At 37.2% G+C, this 17567-nt stretch overlaps 1 protein-coding gene across 1 annotated transcript in view; it reads right to left on the reverse strand.

Annotated features, from left to right (window-relative positions):
• Positions 1-17567, reverse strand: part of LOC128664556 (calcium-activated potassium channel subunit alpha-1-like) — a 198004-nt gene that overhangs the window by 57589 nt on the left and 122848 nt on the right. The window contains exons 10-11 of the mRNA XM_053719374.1: positions 12717-12822; positions 11766-11848 (exon numbers count right to left, since the gene is read on the reverse strand). Of these exons, the coding sequence (XP_053575349.1) occupies positions 11766-11848; positions 12717-12822 (189 nt within the window). The remainder of the gene's footprint in view (positions 1-11765; positions 11849-12716; positions 12823-17567) is intronic.

Below are 17567 nucleotides of genomic sequence, written 5' to 3' on the forward strand. Positions count from 1 at the left end.
TTATGCTGCAGTGAGTGTATGCTGAGTACTACTATGCTGAACTACCACCTCTGTGTTGCATCGGGCTGCAGGACTTTAATTAACAACTGCATTCTGTATTCCAAACCATATGTAGCCCTCCCTAAATGAGCATAAAATGTGGTCAAATGTTCATTTATGACTTCCAGTTAAACATGGCGTTGTGACTTGTCTTGCATCCTACGCAGAATCTTTCTTTCCATCTTGGTTGGGGGAATGTATGTCTGATGTAATGCCCAACGTAACAACATAAAACGCGAGGCTCATAATACTGTCTCTATGTGCTGCACGCTTGTCATAGCTATATGATAATATGCCCTCATGTCCTAATCACGCAGCTCAGATTTCTTCCTGGGAGACAACCACTGGGCTTGGCCTTATTCTGCTACTACCACCAATGTGAGTTTAACCCATGCCTCTATATTAATTATAAGCGCCTAGCCTATACTATGTCCAAAAGTATCGGCAAATTTATTAAGTTCCCTTGCTATGTACCCGCAGTTTCCCCAGTAGCTTCTATTGCAGACCCCCCTGCTCTCCTGGACCCCACATAGTTTATCCGGGAAATTTACTTTATTGTCTGAGAACAATACAAATGTATGTTATACTGCAGAACATATATACTCCCAAGTTGTGTGCTTATGATTTATGTGCTTAGTATTTTAGTGTTTGGAAATTTTGGAAGGTTATTTTACTCTGTCAGCATCCAACTTCCTGAGGTACAAACACTTCTCTTTTAACATCTCCCTATGCCAAAAAGGTGATATATCATATGAACACCATCACTGACCTAATGTTAATCTGTCATATCATGAATTATCCTAAGAGACAGACAGAAAAGTAGCTTACAGGATTGCATATACTTGCTGTGTTTCCCTTTTCCTTATTATTCCACCCTTCCCTCTCCCCTGTTCCCTTCCCCCTCAAGCCTCCCCTGCTATATGTTTGCCTGTTCATTTGTTAAAAATGTTAAAGACCTGTATTGTTTTATCCGTCTTACTATATAACATGTAACCTTGTACCCTTTGTCAGCATCTAATCTCTTGAAGTACAAGCACCTCTCTTTTGACATCTCTCGTGTGCAAAAAGTTGATATACCATATGAACACCATCACTGACCTATTGTTGCACTAATGCTAATCTGTCATAACATGAATTATTCTAATAGAAAAGCAGATAAGTAACTTACAAGATTGCATATGCTTGTTGTGATCCCCTTTTCCTTACCATTCCACCCTTCCCTCTCCTCTGTTCCCTTCCCCTCAAGCTTCCCCTGTTATATGTTTGTTTGTTTATTTGTTAAAAAGGTTAAAAACCCCAATATAGTGGTACAAGCTCACATCTATCAGGACAATGGTTGCCTTATTGAAAATCCTCACAGCTTCATGTATGTTACAATAAGTTACCTGTATTGTTTTATCTGCCTTATTTGCTCACCCTGCGAGATGGGCTGAAGATATAACTTGTTACCTTGTACCCTTTGTTGGTTATAAATAAAATTAAAAAAAAAAAAAAACAATACAGCTTTTTTTCTGGCTCTTTCTGCTGCAAGCTGGTATACCGGTCTGAATATAGCACTTTCCTGACTCCAAATCCAGCACACCTTCAGTTTTTATATACACCGGAGATATAGAAGGGCATCCAAGAAACTAAATAAACCGGAGAGATCTGGGAAAACTACATCAGTTAACTCCTACTTCAAACCTTCCCAAGGAGATAAAACCCCTTATAAGACCAGGGAGACAGAGGAGGCTGGTGAGAACACTTCAATAACACTAGACCCCACAGGTGACAACACCCCGCTGACTAGAGCTGACCTGCTTCTACTTGTTTCTAAATAAGACATCGCCAACAGCTTTGACAAGCTTTGGCAAAAATAGATACCATGCACACCTCCATGAACGCCAGCCTAAGCGACATTAAAAAAGACATCTGAACTAGGCACAAGAGTGGAAACTTTAACAGCGACAACTTAGTAGAAGATGTTGAGATGGCGGTCCAGCAAGTTTCACAACAACAACAAGTGGTTACTGAACTACTAGACAAGATTGAACATATGGAAAACAGAAGTAGGAGAAGCAACATACACCTAAAAGGTATCCCAGAATCAATCAAGAACGAGGCCCTGCCCTCATATCTACATCTCTTGTTTTGTGCAATTACAGGAGTAGATCCCTCAACAGAAATTGAAATCGAAAGAACTCACAGAGCACTAAAACCCAGACCCAAAGCAGACCACCCCACCAGAGATTTTATCGTAGCATTCCTGAGATTTCCAGAGAAAGACAAGATTCTTAGGGAGGCAGCTAAACAGCCAAATTTCAAGTTCCAGGGCAGTGTGGTCCACTTTTATCAGGATCTGAGTACCAGAACACTGCAAAGAAGAGGGTCTCTCCGGCCTCTAACTACTCTTTTTAGAAAGCACCAAATACAATACAGGTGGGGCTACACCTTTGCCCTACACATTACCAAGGACAATAAAATCCTCACAATTAGAGATGCAGAGGGGATTCCAGATATATGTGCAGCACTAGACTTGGAAACTCCAGCCATACCAGAACACCCACAGCCAGTTGAAGCCACCGGATCACAGCATGTGCACTTAAAGTCGCAGAAATCACAATAGGCTAGAGTCCAGAAGAAGCAACAAAAACACAAATGAAGGACTAAGCCTAATTTATTTGGGTTACTTTCTTTTTCTCATACAGGTCGCTGCACCTAGATGGATTCCATAGACCACACCACAGGCTCACAGGTTGCAGATTTGAGTCTGTATAAACATTGAATTAAACGTTGTACACTTTTGTTGTTATTCCCTACCTTAAAAAAATAAATAAAATCTGATATATAGAAATATCTGTTAGGAATGCAGCACTCTAAAATAGTTACCCCTAGAGGTTCTAAATATGGAGATAGTTGGCATCTCTCTGGTTCCCCCTATATTTATTTCTGTCATGACAGGAACTTAATTTATTTTTTTTTTCTTAGGTTTATTTTCTTTGTCAATTTATGATGTAATATGTACTAATAACCTTGTCTTCTTTATCTTTCAGACTTTCTCTCTATCTTTTCCTTCCCCTTCTCTCTTACTGCCCTCTTCAATTGGACTGCAGACACACCCTACACACCGGCGAATGACAGATCCCTCCTTTTGGGCCTCTGGGACGACAGGGTTGAGTGAGCTGCCTATACTATACCACACTACTACATCTTCACTGGCTGCAGATGGACCCCTACAACCAATATGCACATAAATGACTCACCCTAATATCACCTTAATCTCTCACAATGTGAGGGGCCTTAACTCGGATACAAAAAGACGGAAAGTGTTATCCCAATATACACAAATAGGTGCTAATGTAATAGTCTTGCAGGAGACTCATTTTATGTCCAATCATATCCCAAAATATTGGACGAGACAGTTTCCCACACACTTCCACTCCACCACAGATAAGAAAAAAAGAGGGTGTCTATCCTACTTCACTCTTCTCTAAATTTCATTCTTACAGACACCATTATAGATAAAGAGGGTAGATACCTAATCATTAAGGGCCAATTAAATGAAGTAGAAATAGTATTCTGCAACCTATACACCCCAAATGAAAAGCAGGAACATTTTTTCAATAAATTGTCTCACCTCCTAACGAGCTGGAACTCAGCCAGAATTTTTCTGGCTAGCGATTTTAATGTGTCTCTTTATGCACAGGGACCGCAATCACAAACTCAAGGTCCAAACACGCAAAATTAAAACAACAGAAAAATGTAATCTATACTAGGCAACATGGAGGGGCATAATTTATTAGACTAATGGAGGGCCTTATATGGGGCAACCTCAGACCACACGTTTTTTCTCTACGGCACACCACAAATACTTCAAGCTAGACTACATATTTCTGAGTCAAATTATATTAGCCAATCTTGTATCTTCCTCCATATATCCATGCGTGTGGTCTGACCACTCCATAATAGCAATAAAGTTAAAAGGGATTCTCCCACTTAACACTGTGAGAAGCTGGGCATAAGATCCCACAACTATAAAAAACTTCATACACAAAGATACAATTCTTAAAAAAATGTTAGAATACCGGAATATCAATACAGACACTGTAGACAATCCTATACAGGTGTGGGCGGCCCAAGTAAAATTACAAATAAAACGTAAAGCAAAAGCTCTATTTGACACTCTTCAACTGGAGATAGCAACTTTGGAGAAGCAACATAAACTGACTAATTCAAATAGAATATACAAAATATTACAAGACAAACGTCAAGCATTAAACAACTTACTTGATGATCAGTCAATCAGATCAGGGTAAAGACTCCAATTTAAATATTTCATATATGCGAACAAGCCAGACAGATTCCTGGCCAACAAAATTAGAGACAGACTTAAAGATATTTCCATACCTGTCCTACGTAAAACCTCAGGGGAAATAACTTCACATCCAAAGGACATAGTTAATACTTTTGCTAAATACTACAGCTCTTTATATGAAAAAGTAAACAAATCAGCGCAAACGTTAAATTTATTGAATACATTCCTAGAGGATGCCACTCTACCTCAAGAGTTAGATTCCCTAAATGCAGATATCACAGTTAGTGAAGTACAAAACGTTATTCGAGATCTAAAGCCTGTTAAAGCAGCAGGCCCTGATAGCTTTCCTGGTGAATACTATAAGCTATTTAAATCATCCCTCACACCTCACCTGGTCAAATTATGTAACCATATCCTTCAAGTCCACACTATTCCACCTGAACTCCTAGAGGCCAAAATTAAAGTCCTTCCGAAACCTGGCAAGGACAAGACATTATGTAACAACTATAGGTCAATTTCCTTAATTAACCAAGACCTAAAAATATTCTCAAAAATTATTGCCAATCGATTAAAACAGTGGTTCTCAACCAAAGTGACCTCAAGGCCCGGTAATTTTATTTTTTATATATATATATATATATATATATATATATATATATATATATATATATATATATATATATATACAGGGATTTGTCCTATCAGTAACTAAGCAGTTCAGTGTGGGTTTAGTGGGGGCCCTGGAGTGTGGGGGTCCTGCCGAGGGTCTGTCGCTATGAGGGCCATGGAGTGTGAGGTCTGGCCCTGGAGGTTGGGGGCCCTTTCTTTGGCCCTTAATGTTGGGGGTCCTGGCTCTGGAGGTTGATGGGCCTGTTGGGGTTAGGGTAGGGAGGCTACCATGTTAATTTGCATAAATTTGAATACATTTGGGTCAGTGTGAGACAGTTTTCCTGGGGCCTTGATTGGTCTCAGTCTGCCCCTTGTGTGCAGTGGGGGCATGACAGGTCAGGGCCCACCAGCAGGGCTATCACGGCCCGGTACTGGGCCACGGCCCGGCTGTTGAGAAACCAGGGATTAAAACATCTCCTCCCTCGTTCACGAGATGATGTTGGCTCAGTGGAAGGGCTCCCCTTTGTGAATGGAGGGGCCTCCATTTGTGTGCCAACGCATAAGATCATTAATCATAGTGGGGGTTTTTTTGTTGTTTTTTGGGGGTTTTGGTTTTTTCTCTCCCCCCCTCTCTTCTTCATTTCTTTCCTGTCTCTGTTTCTACTTCTTGCTCTAAACACGGTATATATTTAAAGTTGATCTATTTACAGGTTGTTCTTGAATTATCTTTGTAACAGTTAAAAAATGTTAAAATGCAAAGCTCTTGGAGGAAACATTTGTGCTAGGAAGCATTGGACTTTGCTTTTAATGTCATTACGGGACATTATAACCTCATTCTTGCCTTAATTGAGTCATATGCATATATTGGGGGTTATCATGAAAATTGTTTAGCAAAGTATGTTAACATTTTTGTGTATTTAAAATGCCAAATGTCTCTTCCTTATGTTTATACCAATTTTATGAACAATAAAGCTTAATTCAAAAAAATATCTCCTCCCTAAATTAATTCATCCCGATCAGGTTTGCTTCATCAAAAATAAGAAAGCGCCAGACAATATTAGGAGAATGATCACCCTACTAGATTACTTACATTAGACTAAAATTCCTTCTCTGCTTCTCTCTTTGGATGCAGAGAAGGCATTTGATAGAGTTGATTGGGACTTCATGCAGGCAGTGTTGGACAGAATGGGCATTAAGGGGCCATTCATTGCCGCAATCAAAAGTATATACTCAAAACCCACTGCATGTGTAAGAGCCATGGGACACCAGTCAGACAAATTCGCTGTCCTTAATGGCACTCGTCAGGGATGCCCTTTGTCCCCTTTACTATTTGCCAAATGCATAGAGCCCTTGGCCCAACATATTAGAAATTCTCCAGATATCACCGGGATCAAAATAAACCACACAGACTATAAACTTACACTCTTTGTGGATGACATTCTACTTTCCCTGACCAAACCCTTGATCACACTACCAAACCTGTACAATACTCTTAAAATATTCTCTCTAATATCGGAATATAAAGTAAACTTAGAAAAATGTGAAGCCATGCCTATAGAGTTACCAGACCATACTAAAAAAACTGATTGAATTAAATTTTGATTTTAACTGGCTTAAAAACCACCTTAAATACTTAGGGATTAACCTTACAAAACACTCTTCGGACTTATACCGAGCCAACTATCCCCTGATATACAAATCCATTAAACTAGACCTGATTAGATGGAGCAGACTGAGATTCTCTTGGTTTGGACGTTTATCTGCGATTAAAATTACTGTATTACCATGGATTATGTACTTGTTTCGGACCCTACCCATAGGCATTCCGATACATGATCTAGATGATCTTCAAAATCGTATAAACAGTTTTATAAGAGGCAACAAAAAGGCTAGAATTTCTAAAACCACACTCACTAGTCACAGAAAATTGGTGGGGGGGGTTGGGGCACCAAATCTCAGACACTATAATCAGGCAACCAGACTAGCACAAACCATACTCCTTAATAATTTAGAAGATTAAATTAGGTGGACAACACTAGAGTCAGATATTACTGAGGCAAAACTACAAAAACTAGTTTTGTGGAACCCACAGCGCTGCACAAATCAAAATTACAATACATTTCCAATTACAGATTTTATGCTTAAAATGTCGACTAAACTAACCTCCTCTCTCAAGCTATTACCTAGAAGCTCTATCAAAACTGCAATCAAATGTATAGCAACACTAGATCAAATTCCAATTGTTAAGAAGTGGGAGAACAGAGGATTGTATAGGATAGCAGATCTGTTGAATAGGGGTAAAGTGCTAACTTACACCCAGTTACAAGATAAACTGCACCCAATCAAAATTCATTGGTTCCTATACCTGCAACTCTCCTCTACCATGCAAAACTTTTTTTCATCAGCAAAAAATAACGCACTCACTACTTTCGAGGTCATGTGTAGTTCAACAACCAGACCAAAGAAAACCATTACACATTTATACCAAGCAATCCAATCCGCCACATTGAACACCAAAACTTCACTGCAAATAAAGTGGGAAAATGATCTTAATATGAAATTTGACATTCACAACTGGAATAATACATTATATAACGCATGTAAGGGACTATTAAGTGCTGACAGGTTGGAGAGTTGTATCAAAACTAACTTTAGATGGTATCTCACTCCTATGATAACCTCACACACCATCAGAAACGGTTCCAAACTTTGTTACAGAGGTTGCAGTAGGGAGGGCACCTATAGACACATGTGGTGGAACTGTTCTCACTCAAACAAAATTTCGAATTAACTTTCTCAATTTTTAAGCTCCATTCAAGACAGCCCTATACAACTATCCATTGGCTAAGCGTTATTGCACATACGATTTAAGGAATTCAATAAACACATCAACCAATTCACCAAGATCATATGCACAGCCACACAAGTGTGTTTAGCACGCCATTGGAGAGAAGGGGCTCCATCTTGGGATGAAATTTTGCTCAAGATCAGGCACTACTACAACATGTCAGCACAGGCAGCTATAATTCAAGATAATCAAGAAACCTTTCAAAAAGTTTGGTATTATTGGATTACATACGATTCGATATAATACAAAATCCATAGATACTATACTACTCCCACCACATAACCCCCCCATTCCTAATCATTAAAAATCTATCTGTGGCCCTGTGGAGGTCCAGAAAACGTCACGTGATACGGTGTAGTCAGAGGGCAGTCCTCCCTCTCTTTACCTTTCCCTTTCTTTCTTCCGCTATCTCTATCTATCCTTCTCGTTCTCCACCTTTATCCTCTCCACTCAGAGAGGCCTTACTTTGCATTGTTTGGAAACATGATATATAACCGAACAACAATGTCTAGCTACAGTTGAATAACAAATCTCTTCCAACTATAAATATTTCATAGACTTAACCATTTTATCACTCACTATAATCTTTTTTTTTTTGCTATGTTATGTAAAAGATGGTTTTGGATGTTTCACGACATTGTAATTCTTTTCTTATTGTTTTCAAAATATCCTTGTAGTCAAGTAGCTGAAAACATGAAAAATCATATTTATGCAATATTCATATTTAATAATTTATTTAACTGTGTTTGTACTGTAAATATTTCCCATTCCAATGTTCATCAAAAGGGAATATGGTCTAAGTATTTTACCCAACTGGGCAGATCTTCAGGATTACCTTGGATGAGAGCAGGTAAAAGAAACATGTTTGTAATACGAGCATAACCCGACACGCACAAAAAGCCTCTGTCTATCGAACATAACGTAGAAGAAGAAGTGCAAAATAACACTCTACTTGTAATCGAGCCCTAAATTATTTATAGTGAAACAACTTGCAGTGTACATTCATTATTTATTTACCTACTTTTACTGTACTTTAAATTTAAAAATTGTGTAGTAGCGGTATCTGGGTCCTCAATCCGTCCCTCCTAAAGCTCAAGCCACCAAGCTGTGCAGTAGAATGGACCATTGGGTCCACATGGAAACGTTCCTTGCTAAAGAAGCCCATGAGGATATATGTAGATCTGCACACACACACACACACACACACACACACATATATATATATATATATATATATATATATATATATATAAACAGGGCTCAAAATTTCAAGCCCTAAGCTACTAGTCAGCCCAAAACTCACCATTTTTTATCCCACCCACTACCACACCAACACCACACCCCCTAACCCTCCTCTTTGCATATGTTTAGCCAATGTAAACACCTTATTGTGCAGTACATTTGTAATATTTCTTTTGTTTTATACCATAATTTAAATAATGCTACATACAGTAATAAATTAACAAAAATTAGTGCATAGCAGTTAGCAACATCAACTAGGGTTCTGGGGAAGACAACAGCTGGACAGAAAAAGGAAGTTGTTTAACTGAGAGAAAGCAGAGAGTGTTAACATTAATGTGAGGTCATAGCAGACCTAGAATTGTTTTATCACTATCATCTCTCATCTTTCTTTCTACAATGCCTCCTCTTTTCAATCTCTCTTTTTATCCCCTCCTTTCACTCTCAGGCCATATCTTCTCTTTTTTTTCTACATTTTTTTTATAACACTATCTTTTTCTCCACTTTAAATTTTCCTCTACAATCTTTCTCTGCCCCTGTTTACCCTCTCAGAACTGACAGTCTAAGCACTAATGAGGACCTTATAGCCCTAGAGGAATAACATATCCTTGCCTTTTTTATGGATTTATAATATTCCTGTAGATAATATTTGTAGACATTCACTCACTAACTTTGACCTGACACTGTTAAATTTCCACTCGCCAATGGTTAGTGGACTAGTGGAAATTTTGAGATATATATATATATATATATTTTTATATATATATATATATATATATATATATACATCTAGCATTAGGAGGAACAGATTGAGGACCCAGATAACGCTACTACCGGAGGACTTCAGTGTTTTTAAAATATTGCACACATGTAATATGTATTTTGTAAGTAGACTTTTTTTTTAGCGCTTATGCTATATTAAATCTCCTACACTCAAATAGGATTGCACTTCTTCTGTTTCATTTTCCTATAGCATTACCTGATAGCAGGGAGTACAGAAATACTCACTGACTTTGTGAGCTGCATCCAATACAGGATCTAACCCTTTTCCTGGCATTCTCCTTGAGGACTCTCTGGAACTTGTAATAAAGGCTAAATATAAAGGATTATTGCGGATCTATTGTGAAGTGGGGCCATACACCAAGCGAGACTCCTATTGGGGATAATCGGTTGAACTTTTGATATTTAAAGGGGACTTCAAGCACCAGTACTGGTATTTCTTTCTTTTACAGCACCAATATTATCTTTTAGCTTAGCATTCACCAACTCTGCCCATTCCGTATCTATTATTTTACTTGCATCACTGGAGAAAATAAAAAGATTAACCTGGAAGTAAAGATGGCTAATTGCAGAAATTGTTGACTGAGTCAGGGCCAGCTCAAGAATTACACTGATAATGTGCTGCCTGAGTACAAGAATAAAATGGTACCCCCATCCCTCGTTTCACTACAGTCTAATCCCAACCATTGCAATTCATCATTAAGATAAAAGAAATACATAGATATATACAAGTTAAATGGGCACTTTTATATTATTTAAGACAACCATATTCTCCCCATGTGCTTGGGGTCAGATCTTTCTTTCACTCCTCATATTCAGTCTTTGGCCAATTCCTGCCATTTCTTAAATTCAACACTTCCTCACACAAGACACTAGTTAAATTTTAATCCACTTTCTCATAATTTTCCTTGACGATTGCAACTCAATCCTTTCTGGTTTCCTTAGATGCTGTCTATCTTCTTTACAAATACATAATGTATGCCTCTACCAGGCTGATCTTCCTTACACATCGCTCTTTGTCTGCTGCACCTCTCTGCCAATCCCTTCATTGAATTCCTCTAGCCTCCAGAATTAAACACAAAATCCTGACATTTAGGGCCCTCAATAATACTGCTTCCCCCCTATATCTTAGACCTCATCTCCACATATTCTCCCTCCCATCCCCTTTGCTCTGCTCATGACTTCCTTCTTTCCTCCTCTTCTCCCACTCCCGTCTACAGGACTTTTTCAGAATTGCCCCTATTTTGTGGAACTCTCTGCCTCACTCCACAAGACTCTCCCCTAGTTTTGAAAGTTTCAAGTGCTCCTTAAAAACTCTTCTGTTCGGGGATGCATACAATATATACTGTTTTGTAGATCACCTGATTTACAACAGTGCAGGGCCCTCTACCCACTTGTTCCCTATAAATGTTACTTTGCATATCATGACTATGTTTATAGCTCTGTGGAATCTGCTGACGCTCTACAAATAACTGATAATAATAATAATAATGTGCTTCCTGAGTACTATGGTCTCAACAGGACCTATTGTAGAGCTGGCCCTGGACTGAATATACCTATAGTTAATATTGTGCATTATTTAAGATACATTTTCGGGGTTATTATAGTTAGCAATCACATGTTCATTTTAGAACACACACAATAAATGTGAAAACAAAGGACCAGACCATTCATTTCCTAAGTAACAAAATCAAATTAAACTTTCTCACATGAGTACATGACATATTAAGTTATTGTATTGTTTTAATAAAACTATTGAACATAAATATCATAGCTTAAACACACATTTTCCTATCTAATAAATATTGTTTAGAACATTCAAACTAATAGTGTGTTTTAAGACCTACTAGTGATATTGCAATGCATGTTGAACACCTCACATGCTATTTCAGGGTATTATATAACAGTGGATGAAACATCATATAAAGCCTTTAACAACAATCATGAGACACTTACCTCATAATGTTTGACATATCTTCATGTTCTGGGTTTGCACAACATTTGTCAGCCAATACAATGCAAGCACTTGCAAACTCCATCTGTCATACAGGAAGAAGAAGTGACAGATGGGTAAAACACTGTGGTCTGAGCAGGCAGACACGAAAGGGGACCCAAAAAAAATGAATTAGGAGATTTCTGCATAAATGGGAGGCTTATCTACTATTCTTACCAACTAGTGTTAGGGATATTGTCATTTTTCCATTTAGAAAGAATACTTATATTTTGAATGAGAACCTCAGAGGTAACTGGTGTTTATCTAATGGCTAGAACCAACCAGATCCCTATGTAAACACAAAGATGGTTTCCGCTGGTCTGTGGGGGGTGAGCTGGAGGCACTCCGGCTAAGTGTTATATAGATATATTTGTTTATGTGTCTATGTATGTTTTCTGTTTTATCTCGTTTCTTCTATGTACAGTTTTATTTTGTTTCTTTTATGTAAAAACAAAAACTTATAGACAGATTGGATCCTTACCTCTACATGGCAAACCAATGATCTTGCTACGAGATACTTTAACTATACCTATTGTTATGATGGATTTTGTGAAACAAACAAAAGTTTCTTGTCATTATATTTTATCTCGAATGGTCATGTATGTAATGGATGTTTTTGTCTTTGTTATAAATAAAGTTATTAACAAAAAAAAAAAAAAACACTGTGGTCTATTGCTAGGATTATACATTACATTTCTCTCCCATACCAAAAATAAACCCTGTTTTTACTCTGTAATCTTTTAGAAAAAGCTGGAAAAAACTTTCAAGTTATGAGAATCATTTAACTATATGCATTTGTGGATAACCCATAAATCATGCCATCTTTAAATGTCTTACAGTTTCTAATGAATTACTTTATGTAACTTAGCACCATGTTCTTGCAGTCATATAGCCCACTTTCTTTAAATACATACCTTAACTCTCTTCAGGTCCTGAAAACTTAATACTGATCCATGGAAAAATGTTATTTGGAATTTGTTGCATTTAAAAACAGCTTCCAGGTCAAGGTTGGGTTTGATTCTAAAGAGATATACGTTAAGATTTACTGAACAGTACTGTCTTATTATACATTTTTTGAGAATACCCAAAGAAACTTAAATCAAAGGCAGTAACTGAGCTCTATAAAAGTATTTAAAATAATCTTTCAAACCATTTTCTGCTATGCAGCGTTTGAAAACAGTTATATTTTTAAAATCCACAGCTATACCATACCCAGTGATCCAACTTATCAAACTTACTATTATAATATTTTCTTTTGATTCTGCATCTTTCAATTATTTTTATAAATTTTCACCACATATATGTAAAATGTGACCTACCGTAATGCACCTGATAACACATGAAATCATATGAAGTGTAATTAATTTTTTTATTAAAAATACAATAGCAGATACAAATGTATAGGGCCTGATAACAAATGGCAAGCTAACAATTACATGCCAGCGATATCGGGTTTAACAAGAGTCTTGATGCCTGACATTAGGCCAAAACGCGTCGACATAAATGGTATATAGATATTTTCTGATACTCTAAACCATCGTTCTTAGTATTGTTTTTCTACTTTTTCCACAGGTTTTATTGCAATTTATGGGACTTTAATTAAGCCTTTTTTCTTTCCAATCACATCACCCCCATCAAGGATGTATCACTTCATATAATATTGGAATTTTCCCACAATACAATATTGTTTTTTGTGCATTTTTATATTTTCTTATTCTTTCATATTTTTCACTTTGCCTCATTTTTTGGAATTGATTTTTCAATTTTTTGGATTTTTGTTTTTTCAAGTTTGTGTTTTTGGACCTTACCTCAACAGGACTATTTTACAGTTTTTTCTACAGCACTTTGAACACTCATTTACTTAGGACATACAGTTATACACTTGGTTGCTTTTGGATACTTTCATTTGGATTGTTTCACATTTGGTCACTGGGTTTTGAACTTTTTAATAAGTAACATTACCTTTGTTTTTTGTATCAGGCACGCCTTATAGATCTATTACTCCTCATTTAGACACCACTTATGCTGTGTTTCCATTGCATTTAGTTTTTAACTTATATTACTGCAATAACTTATATTACTGCAATTTTTGATACTGTTTTATAAATTCTTGTACACATGGATCCATGTTTTTAAGCAATTGTTATCCTATGTATTAGATTATGTACCTACTTGTTTATCAGATTTTATAATAGATTATGTATTAAAACATTTTTAAATTATCAGTCAATTGTTCCTATCACCTCTCCCTTTGGCGCTCACTCCATAACTCCAACTTGTATCTATATTTTAAGGTTGACTAGGCACCCTTCTGGAGAGAGCTGTAGGTGTTCATACTAGCGCCAGTCCTACGCACCCTTTCTTATATATACGCATATTTATGATTGTGCAAGTGGACATGATCTGATATAGTGGATCATGTCCGCTGCACATCGATAAATGCCGACAGCATATGCTCTCGGCATTTATCATTGCACCAGCAACACCTGAACTTGGGTGGGGTGCTCATAATAGTGTTATAGAGTTGTGAATAAAAAGCCAGGGAGTCTCATTCTATTATGAAGAGTAAAAGCAGGAATGTTTCAGCCCTCTGTGGCAAAAGGACATTAGAGTAGGACCAGTCGAATTGGGGCACCTTGAAAGTGGTGACTGGCTAAGCAGAATATGGCCATATTGTGTGACTAAGTTCCCAATATTATTTAAAAAAGAATAGTTGTCTCTTGATGTATTTGCAGGCAATTTTTTGCAGCAGTAAAAAATATGTTGTGCTTTGGAAAATGGATGTGCGTTGATACTTCTTTGTTTGTGTAATTACTGGGTCATATTGGCAGCACTCCCAGATGTGGATTTAAACTTTTTCAGCTAGATTTAGAGTTTGGCGTTAGCCGTCAAAACCAGCGTTAGAGGCTCCTAACGCTGGTTTTGGGCTACCGCTGGTATTTAGAGTCAGTCAGGAAAGGGTCTAACGCTCACTTTGCAGCCGCAACTTTTCCATACCGCAGATCCCCTTACGTCAATTGCTTATCCTATCTTTTCAATGGGATCTTTCTAACGCCGGTATTTAGAGTCTTGGCTGAAGTGAGCGTTAGAAATCTAACAACAAAACTCCAGCCGCACAAAAAAGTCAGTAGTTAAGAGCTTTCTGGGCTAACGCCGGTTTATAAAGCTCTTAACTATTGTGCTCTAAAGTACACTAAAACCCATAAACTACCTATGTACCCCTAAACCGAGGCCCCCCCACATCTCAGCCACTCTATTACATTTTTTTAACCCTTTATCTGCTGACCACACACCGCCGCCACCTACGTTATCCCTATGTACCCCTAATCTGCTGCCCCTAATACCGCCGACAGCTACATAATATTTATTAACCCCTAATCTGCCGCCCCCGCTATCGCTGACACCTGCATATTTTTAACCCCTAATCTTCCGCTCCGTACACCGCCGCAACCTACATTATACCTATGTACCCCAATCTGCTGCCCCTAACACAGCCGACCCCTATATTATATTTATTAACCCCTAATCTGCCACCCCCAACGTCGCCTCCACCTACCTACAATTATTAACCCCTAATCTGCCGACCGGACCACACCGCTACTATAATAAATGTATTAACCCCTAAAGCTAAGTCTAACCCTAACACTAACACCCCCCTGAGTTAAATATAATTTGTATCTAACGAAATAAATTAACTCTTATTAAATAAATTATTCCTATTTAAAGCTAAATACTTACCTGTAAAATAAACCCTAATATAGCTACAATATAAATTATAATTATATTGTAGCTATTTTAGGATTAATATTTATTTTACAGGCAACTTTGTAATTATTTTAACCAGGTAAATAGCTATTAAATAGTTAATAACTATTTAATAGTTACCTAGTTAAAATAATTACAAAATTACCTGTAAAATAAATCCTAACCTAAGTTACAATTAAACCTAACACTACACTATCAATAAATAAATTAAATAAACTACCTACAATTATCTACAATTAAACCTAACACTACACTATCAATAAATTAATTCAATACAATACCTACAAATAAATACAATGAAATAAACTAAAGTACAAAAAATAAAAAAGAACTAAGTTACAAAAAATAAAAAAATATTTACAAACATTAGAAAAATATTACAACAATTTTAAACTAATTACACCTACTCTAAGCCCCCTAATAAAATAACAAAGCCCCCCAAAATAAAAAAAATGCACTACCCTATTCTAAAATTAAAATAGAAAAGCTATTTTACCTTACCAGCCCTTAAAAGGGCATTTTGCGGGGCATGCCCCAAAGAATTCAGCTCTTTTGCCTGTAAAAAAAACCATACAATACCCCCCCAACATTACAACCCACCAACCACATACCCCTAATCTAACCCAAACCCCCCTTAAATAAACCTAACACTAAGCCCCTGAAGATCTTCCTACCTTGTCTTCACTATGCCAGGTATCACTGGTCGCTCCAGGCTCCGAATTCTTCATCCAAGCCCAAGCGGGGGCTGTAGATCCATCATCCGGCTTGAAGTCTTCTATCAAGCGGCGTCTGATCGGAACAGCCAATAGAATGCGAGCTCAGTCTGATTGACTGATCGGATCAGCCAATCGGATTGAACTTGAATTCAGATTTTTTCCTACCTTAATTCCGATTGGCTGATAGAATCCTATCAGCCAATCAGAATTTGAGGGACGCCATCTTGGATGATGTCATTTAAAGGAACCTTCATTCGAACTTAGGACGTCGCAAGAAGAGGATGGATCCGCGCTGGAGGTCTTCAAGATGGAGCCGCTTGTCACCGCTTGGAAGAAGATGGTTGCCTGTCCGGATCTACTCTTCTGCCCGGATAGGATGAAGACTTTGGAGCCTCTTCTGGACCTCTTCAGCCGCCGCTTGATAGAAGACTTCAAGCCGGATGATGGATCTCCAGCTCCCGCTTGGGCTTGGATGAAGAATTCGGAGCCTGGAGCGATCGGTGATACCTGGCATGGTGAAGACAAGGTAGGAAGATCTTCAGGGGCTTAGTGTTAGGTTTATTTAAGGGGGGTTTGGGTTAGATTAGGGGTATGTGGGTGGTGGGTTGTAATGTTGGGGGGGGTATTGTATGGGTTTTTTTTACAGGCAAAAGAGCTGAATTCTTTGGGGCATGCCCCGCAAAGGGCCCTTTTCAGGGCTGGTAAGGTAAAAGAGCTTTTCTATTTTAATTTTAGAATAGGGTAGGACATTTTTTTATTTTGGGGGTCTTTGTTATTTTATTAGGAGGCTTAGAGTAGGTGTAATTAGTTTAAAATTGTTGTAATATAGTTCTAATGTTTGTAAATATTTTTTTATTTTTTGTAACAGTTCTTTTTTATTTTTTGTACTTTAGTTAGTTTATTTCATTGTATTTATTTGTAGGTATTGTATTTAATTTATTTATTGATAGTGTAGTGTTAGGTTTAATTGTAGATAATTGTAGGTAGTTTATTTAATTTATTTATTGATAGTGTAGGTTTAATTGTAACTTAGGTTAGGATTTATTTCACAGGTAATTTTGTAATTATTTTAACTAGGTAACTATTAAATAGTTATTAACTATTTAATATCTATTGTACCTGGTTAAAATAAATACAAAGTTGCCTGTAAAATAAATATTAATCCTAAAATAGCTACAATATAATTATAATTTATATTGTAGCTATATTAGGATTTATTTTACAGGTAAGTATTTAGCTTTAAATAGGAATAATTTATTTAATAAGTTAATTTATTTTGCTAGA

The sequence above is a fragment of the Bombina bombina genome, chromosome 6 (genome assembly GCF_027579735.1).
Source record: "Bombina bombina isolate aBomBom1 chromosome 6, aBomBom1.pri, whole genome shotgun sequence".
Classification (NCBI taxonomy): domain Eukaryota; kingdom Metazoa; phylum Chordata; class Amphibia; order Anura; family Bombinatoridae; genus Bombina; species Bombina bombina.